The sequence below is a fragment of the Ictalurus punctatus genome, chromosome 4 (assembly GCF_001660625.3).
Source record: "Ictalurus punctatus breed USDA103 chromosome 4, Coco_2.0, whole genome shotgun sequence".
Classification (NCBI taxonomy): Eukaryota; Metazoa; Chordata; class Actinopteri; order Siluriformes; family Ictaluridae; genus Ictalurus; species Ictalurus punctatus.
Window position 1 is genome coordinate 35,145,239 of NC_071284.1, and position 16,653 is coordinate 35,161,891.

At 37.2% G+C, this 16,653-nt stretch overlaps 3 protein-coding genes across 21 annotated transcripts in view; 2 read left to right on the plus strand and 1 right to left on the minus strand.

The window, feature by feature from the left end:
* LOC108264148 (uncharacterized) overlaps window positions 1-16,653 on the minus strand; it is a 332,110-nt gene that overhangs the window by 204,942 nt on the left and 110,515 nt on the right. The window lies entirely within an intron of this gene.
* Window positions 1-16,653, plus strand: part of LOC124627784 (uncharacterized) — a 199,979-nt gene that overhangs the window by 136,851 nt on the left and 46,475 nt on the right. For all 6 annotated transcript variants that reach the window (XM_053678246.1, XM_053678241.1, XM_053678243.1 and 3 more), the window contains exons 91-92: window positions 14,092-14,259; window positions 14,978-15,151. In XM_053678246.1, coding sequence (XP_053534221.1) covers window positions 14,092-14,259; window positions 14,978-15,151 — 342 coding nt within the window. The remainder of the gene's footprint in view (window positions 1-14,091; window positions 14,260-14,977; window positions 15,152-16,653) is intronic.
* LOC124627771 (protein NLRC3) lies at window positions 894-13,275 on the plus strand. Its single transcript, XM_053678294.1, has 9 exons — window positions 894-978; window positions 1,962-2,077; window positions 4,268-4,378; window positions 5,832-5,942; window positions 8,032-8,142; window positions 8,348-8,422; window positions 10,163-10,220; window positions 11,042-11,240; window positions 11,510-13,275. Exons 2-9 carry the CDS (start codon window positions 1,971-1,973, stop codon window positions 13,273-13,275), a joined length of 2,538 nt encoding a protein of 845 aa, XP_053534269.1. The 5' UTR covers window positions 894-978; window positions 1,962-1,970.

Here is a 16,653-nt window from a genome sequence, read left to right on the forward strand (position 1 = left end):
CTTGACCTGAGGGGTCAGTAATGTTAACGCCCTTGAAAAAATAAAACTATTATAAAGAAACCAACTTGTTTTTTTATTTATTTATTTGACATTTAGATTTGTAATCATTTAAATGTAATTTTAATTGTGAAGTAGTATATTAACAACACTTTATAGTGTTAGAGGCAACTCATTTTATAGTATGCAATTAACACTGTGAGAGTTAATGAATTACTCCTATGAGAATTAATTTCTAACACTACACACTGGTGTTGAGAAACTAACAATTGAGTAGTGTTAAATTTCAACTATACAAAGAGTTGATGTGAACTCTATTAAATTGTTAAAATACCAACACTTTAAAAAGTGTTAAAATGACACCGTGGAGTGTGGACCCCTTCGGACACTTTAAAAGTGTTGAAATTAACTCCAATAGAGTTGATTTTGTTTCTGTGGATTTTGCTGTGTAGATACAGGAAGAAACTGGGGAAACTGGTTCAGTGAGGGTTTTCTACACGGGGTGTTCCGTCACTGAAGCAGATTAACCAGATTCCCCAGATTCTTCCTGTATCTAAAACAACTCTACCCACTGCACAACTGTGTCACTTAGTAATGTCTCTTTTTTTTCATATTCTACACAGCTCTTCATGATTTATGTGTTTGAGCGTGTGTGTGTGTGTGTGTGTGTGTGTGTGTGTGTGTGTGTGTGTGTGTGTGTGTGTGTGTGTGTGTGTGTGTGTGTGTGTGTGTAGTTCCTGCTGGTGTTACATCTGTGTTTATATACAGTGGATTTTGTGTGTGTGTGTGTGTGTGTGTGTGTGTGTGTGTGTGTGTGTGTGTGTGTGTGTGAGAGAGAGAGAGAGAGAGAGAGAGAGATGTTACACTGTAAGAAGTTGTAGTTGAAACTCCACCTTTTCTACTGTCGTCATATCAGGTGAAAGAGAAAGCAGGTAATTTTTGTGTCGAGAAAAACACGAAGTTCTTTGGAACAGAATTGCAGTGAGTACATGAATATAAAGATGTAATATGTCCATTTTAGTATTATTTACAAATGAAGAACTTATATACATATATATATATATATATATATATATATATTTATATATATATATATATATATATATATATATATGTATGTATGTATGTATGTATGTATGTATGTATATATATATGTATGTATATATATATATATATATATGTATATGTATATATGTATATATATATATGTATGTATATATGTATATATATATATATATATATATATGTATATATATATATATATATATATATATATATATATATATATATATATATATATATGTATATATATATATATATATATATGTGTGTGTGTGTGTGTGTATGTATGTATGTATATGTGCAGGTGTGTTATAGTTATAGTGAAATGTGTCGTATAGTGAAGAGATGCTCCAGTGTTCAAATTGTTTTTCATGTAAAATATGAAACTCTTTACATTTCTCCTATTAAAACCAGAGAGATCAGATAAAAACTTTATTGATCCCACACTGGGAAAATTCCCTGGTACATACATAAATTATATCAAATTACATGATCTGATGTGATTTTTCTGTTAATTAGATCAGATTAATTAAACAACGTGTTGATTTAATGTTAGTTATTAATAATTGTAAATTATGTAAGTGGGTTTCTGTCATCGGTAGCTGATTCCTCAAGGCTTTTGATTAAAAGGAAAGATTCTAGGTTACTGTGTGGTGGTTTGGATTTCCTGTTCTTATAAGTTTAATATAGTTTGATATAAGTTTCATTTGTTGAAACTCCCATATCATTTAAGCTCCCATGTCACTAAAGTGGAGGCTGTTGAAGAGAGAAGTAAGCATCAGTATTTACATGATGCTTTACATTACTTTAAAGGATTTAAAGTAAATTAAATTTATAGCCACATAAAATGACTGCATATATCAGAAATGTAATTTCATATTCCCCTTTTCCTTTCATGCCAGGATGAAGCTATGTTCATGCCAAAAGACATTTCACTTTCTGAAATAATGTCAGGGGAGTGTGAGGAAAACCGAGCCTCTAAAATGAATCATCAAGAGGAGCAGGGCAAGTTTAAAAGGTAAGTATTTAGAATGCAAAAATATAATATCTCAGTCTCCAGACACTTTATTGACAGTGTACTTGACTGCTCTAAAGTAAAGAGGGCATATATATATATATATATATATATATATATATATATATATATATATATATATATATATATATATATATATATATATATAATTTGCGTTTTGCGTGTCCCCATTCTTGTGAGACATCACAGAATAAGTCTTTAGTTAAGAAATGGGAGGAAGTTTGAAAACTATTAGTGAGCTGGAATGTTTAAATGTTTCACATTTGAGGGTGTCTCTCACGTAAAGGAGGCGCGGACAGAAGCAAGTGCAGGTTATGAAGTTTAATCCAAATACAACACGTCCAAAGGGTAATTCAAAAATCCACAACGTTAAACAGGCAAGGGTCATACGATCAGGGAAACCGGTCAAAACAGGCAAGACCGAGCATCGTGGTCAATGGAGTAAACAAAGTCAAAACCAGAATATCAACACTTAGAAATGCTTGATAACGTCAGAGATAATAGCATCTAAGCGTATACTTCACAAAGACATTGTGTTCTAACAGTCTCTATATACTGTGGAGTGAGTGTGTGTGAGATTAGTAACAGGTGTGTGTGTGATTAGAACTCCGGAGAAGGTGAATATGTACACACCTGTGTGTGTGTGTGTCGGAAGTGTGGTCCTCTTTGGCCATGTTTGTAGTTGGTGGTGCAGCCTGGGAAATGGAGTCACTGGTTTGCTGTGATAAGACACTTGTCACTTTTCACTTTAGGTTCATGTGTGTGTTTAAACAAAACCAAAAATATGTTTAAACAAACAAAAAAATTGTTAACTGAAAAAAGTAAGAAATTCCAACAGAATCAAGACCAGTTACGATGAGTTATAAATATATGTAGTGAATGTAAGAAGAACTAACAACTGAAAAGGCGAGAGGTGAAACAGAGACATCTGGTGGTGGTGAGAAGAATTACCAGGTTTGGATATGACTTGGTCTGTCTTTTGTTTTTTAATCTTTATTGGAGAATGTCCTCAAAGAGCCCATGAAATTATATGATTTTTATTCAGTAATTGAAACAGGAAGTCAGGGAAGGGATTGTGATTGAATTTTTAACTGATTTCTAAGACAGCCAATAGCATTTGAGATATTCCATCTTCACAGCAGACCTGTAGACTGGACATATTCCACGCACTGTACTGTACAATGTGAATGGGATCATGTCTCACAGTGCTGAAACAGTGATTAAAATCAACGCCTAACTGCTGCAGGTGAAGTCAGAAAGAAAAATTATAAACACGTTGAGTGTTGGCTGTGGCGTTTGCCAGGAATGACTTTGATGAAATTTCAGTAAGAGCTGTGACAATGTAAATATGTTATTTAATCATTCCATGCAGTATCAACTGTTACTCAATCATACCCTATTAATAACATTGCCATAAAATACCTTTATTACAGTTCCACAGAAATGATTAAAGTAATGTGCAAGTAACTGGAGAAAATAACAATTTATCTCAGGCACATTTACAGCAGTCATGTTTACAGGAATATTCCAATGCCTGTATGCATAGGAACATTGTATTTGGAATATGGCTGCAACCCGAATATAGACCTTAAACTGAATTTGTTGTGCATGTAAATGAAGTCATTAAGTAGAACTGATTTGTCAGACTTTAACCAGACTTTGTGTGTATTTATTTAAAAGGCAAAGCACCTGTACAAACAACCCCCTCTTCCAATCTCATCTCCTTAATTGAAGAGACTCCACCTGACTCCAGTTAACTTTTGGAGAGGGTGTAGAACAGAGTTCACTTCCTGTTTCCAGCCTGCACTGTGATTACTCAATATTCTTAGATAAAGACATGGAAACTACTGTTGTATGTGTTTTTAGTCAAATTTTGATATATTGTCTATAACTATGACTTGAGGATCAGAACACATTTTTTGAGTAATCCATACAAAGACCCAGACTGCTTATTTGTTCTCTCACAGCACCAAGTGAAGGATACAAAAAGATCTCAAACAAATTTTTATTTCCTATTCAATTTTTTTCCAGTGTGAGGTTTTCAGAGGGCATCGTGAGATTTTACTACATGAATCTGTTAAAACAGTATTCTCTCTGTTCTCCAGTGGAAATGGTGTATTTCAGTACTTTAGGAGACACAATTGCTAAAAGACATTTCTCTCTACTCTTTAGTGGAACTGGGAAAAGGCCAGATTCTCCTGTATCGAGCTGTGTGTCCTTTAAGAGTGACCAGTCAATGCCACGCTCTATCCACTTTGATGAAAATACAGCATCTCAAGAAAGGTATTGTTATTGCTTCCTCTTGCTCATTTTAATCTGGTTAATTGTTAGCCTCATGGAAATCAAATTTTATACTGAGTTTAAAATTGCATCATCATCATCATCATGTCTTGCTACAGAGCTGTGGTCTGTAATAATATGAATAATTCGATTACTAAAAATTATGTGTAAAAAAATATTAAAGCCTTCTGAGTATGTTAGTAGCCTTCTACTGATCTCTTTACCACCCAGTGCTATAAAAATGCTGAATCGAGTTACCCTGAGAGAGAATATTAGCAGTCGAGAAGAGTCTCACATCACAGCTCAGAAGTGACATGTTTTATTATAAACTCTAGAGAATCTGTTTGATAATAATCCCTCAGATGTCAAACATCCTCAAGGATGTCAAGGTTAAGCTTTCTCATACATGATGGTTTAAACAAGTACACATTTTTAAACCTGAGGGGACAGGCACAGATGGGTAAGGACAACTTTAAAAATGGTTCTGAAATCATGTATGGAAAGAAATAATGACCAGAAAATGAACGGAATGTCTGGTGGTGAGGAGGGGAATACCTGTTTGCAGATGTAACAGTTAGTCTCTTTTAATGGTGCCATCAGTATTTGTATTTGTTTTATCACCATTTGGAGTTCCTAGATGTTACACTCTAAAGCGAAAGGTTTGGGGACCCCGACCATCACACCCATATGTTGTTGTTGAACATATAATTCCAGATTTAGTTCTCCTTTGCTGTAATTATAACCTCATCTCATCTGGGAAGGCTTTCCTCTAGGTTTTGGAGCGAGGCTGAGCAGAATTTTCTGGGTGCCCTGGTGGACTAGTGACTAGCATGCGGCACTCTCACCACTCTCAGTGCTGGTCCCAAGCCTGGATAATTGGGGAGGACATCATCCGTTGTAAAACCTGTGCCAAATCAATATGCGGACTATGGAAGGTGATCTGCTGTGGTGATCCCTAACAGGAGCAGCCAAAAGATCTTGTTGGCTGTGGGGATTTGTCCATCCAGTCACAAGAGCATTAGTGAGGTCAGGCACTGATATTGAGAAATGTGGTGCAACCAGTGTTCCAGTTCATCCCAAAGGTGTTCAGGGGGTTGAGGTCAGGGCTCTGGGCAGGACTCCCGAGTTCTTCCACTCCAATCTTGGCAAATGGAGCTCACTTTGTGTACAGGGGCATTGTCATGCTGGAACAGGTTTGGGTCTCTTAGTTCCAGTGAAAGGAAATTGTAATGCTACAGCATGCAAAGACATTCAATATAATTATGTACTTCCAACTTTTGGAAATTATGTACTTTCCAACAGTTTGGAAATGAACCACATATGGGTGTGATGTCAGGTGTCCACATACTTTTGGCCATATAATGTATTTTAAACAGTGTAAAAGATTCTGAATGTATTTTAATTGCGAGACTTTAGAAGATAAACTTACTAAATGACATTTCTCTCTATTCTGTAGTGGAACTGGGAAAAGGTCAAATTCTCCTGTTTCCAGCTGTGTGTCCTTTAAGAGTGACCAGTCAAAGCCAATCTCTATCAACTTTAAAGATAAAACAGCCTCTCAAGAAAGGTATTACCTCCTCCTCTTAATCACCATACTCCTGCTAATTTTTAGCACCACGGAAAGTCCAGTTTTATACTGAATTTTTAATTCAGTCATGTCTTGCAGCTGATTTGTGGTTTGTAATAAAATGAGTGATTCTATTATTAAACAAGTGAATAAATAAGTGATTCTATTACTAAAACTGATGTGTAAATCCTTGTTAGCAATTATAAACTTCTGCTGATCTCTTTACCACCCAGTACTGAATCAAATCACCTTAAGTGGGAATACAGTGCTCTTCTCTAATATCGGCACCCTTGGTAAATATGAGCAAAGAATGCTGCAAAAATTGTCTTTATTGTTTAACCTGTTGATATTTTGTTTTAAAAAAATCACAAAAATACTCTGCTCTCATGGATATCAAACAATTGAAAACAACACAGGTTTATAAAAATATCTTTGTTAAATTTAGGTGTGCAACAATTACTGGCACCCTTTTAGTCAATACTTTGTGCTAGCTCCCTTTGCCAACATAACAGCTCTGACTCTTTTCCTATAACGCTGATGAGGTTGGAGAATACATGGCGAGGGATCTGAGAGCGTTCCTCCATACAGAATCTCTCCAGATCCTTCAAACGCTGGTGAACTCTCCTCTTCATTTCACCCCACAAGTTTTCTATGTGGTTCAGGTCAGGGGACTGGGATGGTCATCTTGATTTTGTGGTCAGTAAACCATTTTTGTGTTGATTTTTCTGCCTTCTGTCAGAGACAGTCAGGTTTTCATTTAATATCTGTTGATATTTGAGAGTCCATGATGCCATGTATCCTAACAAAATGTCCAGGTCCTCTGCAGAAAAACAGCCCCAAAACATTAAAGATCCTCCTCCATATTTAACCGTGGGCATGAGGGACTTTTCCATACGGCTACCTCTCTGTGTGCTCCAGAAACACCTCTGTGTTTATTACCAAAAAGCTCTATTTTGGTTTCATCTGACCGTAGAACCCGACCCCATTTGAAGTTCCAGTAGTGTCTGCACACTGAAGACGCTCGAGTTTGTTTTTGGATGAGAGTACAGGCTTTTTTCCTGAAACCCTTCCGAACAGCTTGTGGTGATGTAGGTGACTTCAGATTGTAATTTTGGAGACTTTCTGACCCCAAGACACGACTAACTTCTGCAGTTCTCCAGCTGTGATCCTTGGAGATGTTTTATCCACTCGAACCGTCCTCTTCAGTGTGTTGAGACTATATAGACACACGTCCAATTCCAGATCGATTCATAACATGTCCAGTTGACTGGAACTTCTTAATTATTGCCCTGATGGTGGAAATGGGCGTTTTCAATGCTTGTGCTATTTTCTTATAGACACGCCCCATTGTGTGAAGCTCAACAACCTTTTGTCGCACATCACGGCTACATTCCTCGCTCTTACCCATTGTTATGAATGACTAAGGGAATTTGGCCTGTGTGTTACCTCATAGTTATACCCCTGTGAAACAGGAAGTCATGGTTGAACAAGTTCCTGTTCCTACTCACCCAGGTGTACTAAAAAATGTAAAATATCAATGGGAATACACTTCAAATATATTTTTCTTGTATGAAATCATGGGGTGCCAATAATTGTTGCACACTTATATTTAACAAAGATATTTTATTTTCTACCAGCTTATACCATGGTTCCAGTCTGCAAACCTATGAGATTTAAGAATCCATGTGCAGTGTATTCTGCAAAATTCACCAAAACACAGTACAAGAAACTTTAAACTGTAATGTTGTTGAAAAGAACAAGCTAGAGATAATCCACAGCAGAGAGAGGTGAAGTCACAGAGAGTGTGACAGAGGACAGGCACAGACAGGTAATAATGTTGAAGAAATCATGTGTGAAAAGAAATAATGACCTGAAGGAAGAAAAAAGGCTCATCACACAATCCTCTGGTGGTGAGGAGGGGAATCTCTGTATGCAGATGTGGCAGTTAGTTTCTTTCAATGGTGCCATTAACATTTATTTCTGCTATAACATAATTTGGAGTGTACTCTAATTTAACAGCATGAAAGATTCATTGAAATTGCGAGACTTTAGAAGAAAAACTTGCTAAAAGACACTCTCTATTCTGTAGTGGAACTGGGAAAAGGCCAAATTCTCCTGTATCCAGCTGTGTGTCCTTTAAGAGTGACCAGTCAAAGCCACTCTCTATCCACTTTAAAGAAGGAACAGCCTCTCAGGAAAGGTATTACCTCTTCCTCTTAATCATTACACTCTTGTTCATTTTTAGCCTCATGGAAAGACCAATTTTATACTGGATTTAAAATTTAATCATGATGTCTTGCAGCTGAGCTGTGGTTTGTAATAATATGAATGATTCTACTACTAAAAATGAATGCAAAAAGATGTGTTAGAATTTTAAAAATTCTGCTTATCTCTTTACCACCCAGTGCTGTAATAATGCCGAATCGGATTACCTGGAGAGGAGTTGCAGGAATACTCAACAACAAATCTAAATACAAAAGGTAAAGCTAAGGCTAATAATGTTTATGTATTTACAATTGAGTTGTTTTGGTAACATTATTGATCATTTCCAATATACAACCCCGAATAAGTTATATATACATACATTATTTATATATATGATATGCATACACACACAAGCCCAATTCCAAAAAAGTTGGGACGCTGTGTAAAATGCAAATAAAAACAAAATGCAATGATTTGCAAATCTTGTAAACCCATATTTTATTCACAATAGAGCATAGAAAACATATCCGATGTTTAAACTGAGGAAATGTACCATTTTAAGTAAAAAAAAAAAAAAGGTAATTTTGAATTTGATGGCCGCAACACGTCTCAAAAAAGTTGGGACAGGGCAACAAAAGGCTGGAAAAGTAAGTGTTAGTAAAAAGAAACAGCTGGAGGTTAATTGTGAACAGGTCAGTAAGATGATTAGGTATAAAAAGAGTATCTTAGAGAGGCGGAGTCTTTCAGAAGTAATGATGGGCAGAGGTTCACCAATCTGCGAAAAACTGTCTACAATTTGTGGAACAATTTCAGAATAATGTTCCTCAACGTAAAATTGTGTAGACGATGAATATCTCATCATCTACAGCACATAATATCATCAATAGATTCTGACAATCTGGAGAAATCTGTAGAAATCTGGAGAAAGGGACAAGGGTGAAAATTAATACAGCATGCCAGTGATCTTCGGGCCCTCAGGCAGCACTGCCTTAAAAACAGTCATGATTCTGTAATGGAAATCACTGCATGGGCTCTAAAACACCTCCAGAACTCCTTGTCTGTGAACACAGTTCACCGCGCCATCCACAAACGCTGGTTAAAGCTCTATCATGCAAAGAAGAAGCCATATGTGAACATGATCCAGAAACACCGCCGTCTTCTCTGGGCCAAAGCCCATTTAAGCTCATTCAAAGCTCACTCCGATGGTATTGGGTGCATTAGTCCCAATGGAATGGGCATAAAGACTTTCTAAAATAGAAAGCTAACAGACTGGTAATATAAACTACCATTATCTTTGCACCTTCGCTAACATAAGGGCTAGAAAAGACAAAAACTATTACCTTCCTAATCAAGCAGGTACTGCTCAATGAAGAATTTGTGATCTTAGTAGGTTTGAAATGTATCGTAAGCGAACATTTGTGTGCAAGTCGTTGTACATCATCTAGCCATAATTGAGGCAGATGTACAATGGACTGGGTGACCTCCATGCTGGTGGCACTAGCATTCCACTATGCTGGTGAAAGTAAACATTCACCGCTTCGAGTCAGAACGGAAGCTGCCTGATGTCATGTAAAAAGTACGTATTATTTTCATGAATAGCAAACATCCTCTGTGGAAATGTAATCCTCCATCCTTCGTTCATCCTTGTATACATCTTTAGAAATGACTCCCAAGTGTGGAGTTGTTGTGTGTGTATATATACTGTATATACACACATATACATACATGCTTGCATATATGCAGATGGTAGCAGCACAATGCATGAAGTCTGTCTCTGTGCAACAGTCCAAACCATAAAACAAAATGAATAGGCAAACACTTTGAAAGGAACCGTGAGAACCATGGGATCCTAGTTTTGCCATGACTCTCTACACAGCTGACCTAAAACTAGATCAGTGCAGCATCACAACGAATGAGCAAAGAAATCTGACCGAACAGTAAGAATTATTAGTGAGTGAATCCGAGCTGTAGAAGTGTGGTGCTATTAATGTAACACAATGTTTGTTCATTCACAGAACCCCAAAGCAGAAGTCAGAAATCAGCTGCAGAAATTCAGTGGAGTCCATATTCAAGGTGTGTGTGTGTGTGTGTGTGTGTGTGTGTGTGTGTGTGTGTGTGTGTGTGTGTGTGTGTGTGTGTAATAGTGGAAAAGTTAAATAATAAATTAGGCATATTCACTTTCCTTCATTTACTAATTTGATAATATATTTATGGTGCATTTTTTAAAATTAAAAAGTAGATTAAAATTATTGATAGTTTTCCAAACTTTTATTAAATTAAATTCCATTTTATTTGTAAATCACTTTTAACAATGGACATTGTCACAAAGCAGCTTTACAGAAATATATAATAAATTCATATATAATATTTATATATATATAATATAAAATCAGGATATACATTTTAGATTTATATTAATTTTAAAATAAATGTAAAATTGGTATGAGCGATCAGAGAATTTCAACCTGTTGGAATTTATTGACTTCTACTTCAAAGTGTAAACTCATCTTTGCTGAAGACTTTCCCATGTAGGAAAACTTAGTCACAGCATTACCTCTGACCGCAACAAAGCATTAATGATGAAGCTCCTTCCATAAATGCTAAATAAACATCTCACAGAAAACTTCACCATATCAACAGCTACACACATTTCAATATGTTTATGCGGAAAATCCCGTACGAGTCCCTGTGAATGAGCTGTTACTATAGAAACGATAACATATTAGGATAATCTGTAATTTGCAGCTGCTCTGCTGTCAGAGCTACTGTTATAGAAAATTGGTGTTATAGAAAACACCTTCTGACCAATCACAATCCAGAATTCAACGGCTCAGTAGTATAAAATCACATTATGTAGCATTTTTTTATTTTATTTTATTATATTTTTTCATTAGGAGCTGGAGCACAAAGTCATCACTCTGTTGAAGAAGGAGCTGAACAGGTTCAAGGAGCTACTGAGTGCTGATTTCCCAGCATGCTCTGAGGAGGAGGAGGAGCAGGATCTGCACTGTTTCAGAGAGGGTGTGCTGAAGATCACACTGCACATCCTGAAGAACATGAAGCAGAAAGATCTCGCTCACACACTGCAGATCAGTAAGAGCTTTAGATTATTACAATATTCTATCACTTTAAATTACACACTGGGCCACTGGTCTATATTTTCATACTGATTTTTATCCTAATGAATACAGTTTTTTAAACAAATAAATGACCCAGAGATAATCCTAATGTTTTGGTTCTTTTACATCATATTTATGTATTTATGAGGAATGAATTCCAGTTTGTGACTAATATTGATCTTCACACTGTGGATAGTATCCATACATTACAATAATGACCATCACATTTTTCCTGTTTGTTAGAGCTGGCCTCTGTGTATCAGCGAAAGCTCAAATCCAGACTTCTAGATAAATGTAAAAGAATTAATGAAGGAATCTCACAGCATGGGACATCAACACTTCTGAATCAGATCTACACAGAGCTCTACGTCACAGAGGGTGGGAGTGGAGACGTCAATAAAGAACATGAGGTGAGACAGATTGAGACAGCGTCCAGGAGACCAGCAGCAGAGGAGACACCCATCAAATGTAATGATCTCTTTAAAGACAAGTCCATCAGAAGTGTTCTGACTAAAGGAGTAGCTGGAATTGGAAAAACAGTCTCTGTGCAGAAGATCATTCTGGACTGGGCTGAAGGGAAAGAGAATCAGGACGTCACCTTCATGTTTCCACTTCCCTTTAGAGAGCTGAATTTGGTGAAGCAGGGGACCTTCAATCTGATGAGCTTTCTTCATCAGTTTTTCCCTGAAATTAAGGAATTGGAAGTAATAGACAGTGACACCTACAAAGTCCTGTTCATCTTTGATGGTCTGGATGAGTGTCGACTTCCTCTAAATTTCCAGAAGAATGAGATGTTGAGTGATGTGACGGAGTCAGTCTCAGTGGATGTGCTGCTGACGAACCTCATCAAGGGGAATCTGCTTCCCTCTGCTCACCTCTGGATAACCACTCGACCAGCAGCAGCCAGTCAGATCCCTCCTGAGTGTGTAGCCCAGGTAACAGAGGTACGAGGGTTCAGTGATCCTCAGAAAGAGGAGTACTTCAGGAAGAGGATCAGTGATCAGAGCCTGTCCAATAAAATCATCTCACACATGAAGTCTTCAAGAAGCCTCTACATCATGTGTCACATCCCAGTCTTCTGCTGGATCTCAGCCACTGTTCTAGAGAGAATGTTGGGTGAAGCAGAGAGTGGAGAGATCCCCAAGACTCTGACTCAAATGTTCACACACTTCCTGATCTTTCAGGTCAAACACAAGGACCAAAAGTACCATCAGAAATGTGACCTTGAGCTTCCCCAGGCCAGAGAGAGTATCCTGGCACTGGGAAAACTGGCTTTCCAACAGCTGGAGAAAGGAAACCTGATGTTCTACGAGGAAGACCTGAGAGAGTGTGGCATTGATGTCAGAGAAGTGGCAGTGTACTCAGGAGTGTGTACCCAAATCTTCAGAGCAGAGTCTGGACTCCACCTGGGGAAGATGTTCAGCTTTGTGCATCTGAGTGTTCAGGAGTTTTTGGCTGCATTATATGCATTTCTCTGCTTCCTTGACAAAAACCCAACAAAAGAACAAACCACTGATCTTTCTGGTCTTCTCAACATATCTGAAATGTCTGACTTCCTCAAGCGTGCAGTGGATCAGGCCTTACAGAGTGACAACGGACACTTGGATCTTTTCCTCCGCTTCCTTCTGGGCCTCTCAGTGGAGTCTAATCAGAAGCTCATTCGAGGTCTGCTGACACACACAGGAAACAGCTCTGACTGTCAGAAGGACATAGTTGAGTACATCAAGTCCAAGTTTGAACACAATCCATCTCCAGAGAGATCCATCAATCTGTTCTACTGTCTGAACGAGTTACATGATGATTCACTAGTGGAAGAGATCCAAAGCTACATGAGCTCAGGACGTCTCTCTGAAGCTGATCTCTCACCTGCTCGGTGGTCTGCTCTGGTCTTTGTGTTGCTGACATCAGAGGAGGATCTGGAAGTGTTTGAGCTACAGAAGTTCATAAAGTCAGATGAATGCTTTAAGAGACTGCTACCAGTCGTCCGGGAAGCCACAAGAGTTCTGTAAGTAAAAGCTGTTTCTCTGTTAAACTCAGTGTTTAGGAATGAGAGGAGCTGTTCTGAGTGGATTTCACAGCAATACGCCTAACTACTCTTTATAATTCATTCATCCTAAATAGGGAAGCGTTGTTACTGATACTGGTACCGATACCAACATCTGATACATTTTCTGATGTGACATTTTCTCCTTTCAGGCTCAGCGAGTGTAACCTGACAGAGAGAAGCTGCTCGACTTTACACACAGTTCTCAGCTCAGAATCCTCCAAGCTGACTGAGGTGGATCTGAGCAGTAATCCTCTGGAGGACTCAGGAGTGAAGCTGCTTTGTGCTGGACTGAAGAGTCCAAACTGTAACCTGGAGAAACTGAGGTCAGTTCATCTCTCCTGTTGAGTAGACTTCAGCAGAAATGTTGCTCATCCCTTTTATACCAGAAATGAACACTGAATGATGTGTTTGGAAAACAAATTTAAGGTTAATGGCTAGACATGTTTGATCATTACATGTTCAAATGACAGAACCCACTGTATTTTCACTTTAATTCTGACCAAACACACACTGAAATAAAATAAACTATATAAAAATGATGTCTTAATATATTAATGATTCTGTAAATGTCAAACAATGAAAGAACTGAGTGAAAAATTTGTCATAATTATATGTAATTATACTAAAACCAAAAAGCCTAATCAGATTTTGTGTAAATGTTTTCTGTGATGTGCATAATTGCGAATCACATTTGTATGAATCCTATCAAAAAGATAAGGTTAGATTTCATGGTGTGATCTCTTTCATGATTAAATAACAAAAGACTTTGTCCTCTTAGACTTTCAGACTGCAGTATAACAGAGGAAGGATACGCTGCTCTGGCTGAAGCTCTGAAATCATCACACCTGATAGAGCTGGATCTCAGAGGGAACGACCCTGGAGCATCAGGAGTGAAGCTGCTCACTGATGTACTACAGGATCCACACTGTACACTGGGGACATTGAGGTAAGCAATATGTACTGGGGTTTATTACTTCAATACAAAATCCATTGTAATACTCTAACACAGGGGTGCTCATTACGTTGAACACGATCAACCAGTCGATCACAAGAAAACTACTGGTCGATTTTCTTAATAGGTCAAAAAACAGAGTTGGAGAAATTACACAATGTAATTCGGTTTGCTCATAGTCAAATTGTTTTACTGTTATTCGAGAATGATCTGACAAATAAAGGTGAATTTAAGTTTTTTTTTCTGCAAAAATCAGACAAACAGTCTTGGAGGAGTTAAAAAAAGTAGGTTTTTAAACATTTAAAAATGGCAGACAGCAAGTTTCATGGCATAATTGTTATCATTGATCTTGGCATGACGCAAGGTATTAGTATTTTTAAAAATTGCATTATCATTTTTGACCACAAGGTGGTGCTGTTCTAAAACTCTGCAGCTAACCTCAAGTCATGACGGCTCTGTCTTATATTACGTTTAGTCTGAGTACGCTAATGCATTACGGAGATATAGCTTCACATACTTTTTGACTTCCTCGCTGTTTAATTTTTTTGTGTATTATTTAAAAGCGGTTTGGTCTATCAAAAATCGTTTAATAATTTTTTGCCAGCATGGCATCACAATGTTCTGAGCCAGTTTTGGTGAAAAAAAAGTATGAAAAAAGTATGAATAATACTCTCGATATTGATAATAGTGTAAACTTTTTATCCCTTCACAGACTGTTGAAAAGTCCTGAAGCAGAGGAAGCCTGTAAATATCTGACTGAAGTTTTAGGTACAACCCCCTTACTGCAGAAAGAACTGGATCTGAGTGGAAAAATATCTGGAGACTCAAGAGTGAAGCAGCTCTCTGTTCTACTGAAGGATCCACACTGCAGACCTGAGAAACTTACGTGTGTACTTTTATTGTTATTATTTTCATAATTATAACACTGCAGTTTATTTAAAAGGTACTAAGTAAGGTTTCCCAGTTTCCTTCTACCTCCCAAAAACATGCCAAGGGATGGATTGGATAAGCGAAAATTACGCCTCTCGGATCTCTACACAGCAAGATCCCCATTATTAAATCAATACAAGCCACATTGAATATATATATATATAATACATACACACACAATATGGCTATAAAAATGGGGTTCATATACAATTGAGGACATTAAAAATTTATGAATATTTCATTAACACAACTCATAGTTTTGGCAGTGTTTACATCAGAAACGTATTTGGTACAGTCATTTCTATAAGGAGTGCAATAGTACTACTACTAATAAAAATAATATAAAAGCCTATCAGTGATGATTACAGTGTGTGGATGTTACATATTAGGTTATTTTTTTCTGCTTTTGAAGCTTAAGCATAATTAGTTGTTCTTATTATCCAATTTAGAGCTTAACATATCAGACACATCAGATTTTTTACTTTAACTTTAAATGTGTTTTTGAAAACGGATAAAAAAAAAACATACTACTGAACATTCTGAATATGATTCTGATTTACAGTGGTGCTTGAAAGTTTGTGAACCCTTTAGAATTTTCTATATATCTTCATAAATAAGAGCTAAAACATCATCAGATTTTCACACCAGTCCTAAAAGTAGATAAAGAGAACCCAATTAAACAAATGAGACAAAAATATTAAACTTGTTCGTTTATTTATTGAGGGAAATTATCCAATAGTACATATCTACGTGTGGCAAAAGTATGTGAACCTCTAGGATTAGCAGTTCATTTGAAGGTGAAATTAGAGTCAGATGTTTTCAATCAATGGGATGATGATCAGGTGTGAGTGAGTGAGCGTCCTGTTTTATTTAAAGAACAGGGATCTATCAGAGTCTGATCTTCACAACATGTGTTTGTGGAAGTGTTTCATGGCACAAACAAAGGAGATTTCTGAGGACCTCAGAAAAAGGCTGGAAAAGGTCACAAAACCATGTCTAAAAATGTTTGGACTCCACCAATCCCTCCCCAGGAGTGGAGACCAACAAAGATCACTTCAAGAGCAAGACGTGTAATAGTCCATGAGGTCCCAAAGGAACCCAGGGTAACTTCTAAGCAACTAAAGGCCTCTCTCTCATTGGCTAATCTTAATGTTCATGAGTCCACCATCAGGAGAACACTGAACAACAATGGTGTGCATGGCAAGGTTACAAGGAGAAAGCCACTGATCTCCTAAAAGAACATTGCTTCCCATCTGCAGTTTGCTAAAGATCACATGGTCAAGACAAAATGCTCTTGGAAAAATGTATTGTGGACGGTTGAGTCCAAAATAGAACTTTTTGGTTTAAATGAGAAGCGTTATGTTTGGAGAAAGGAAAACACTGCATTCCAACATAAGAACCTTCTCTCATCTGTGAAACATGGTGGTGGTAGTGTCATGGTTTGGACCTGTTTTGGTG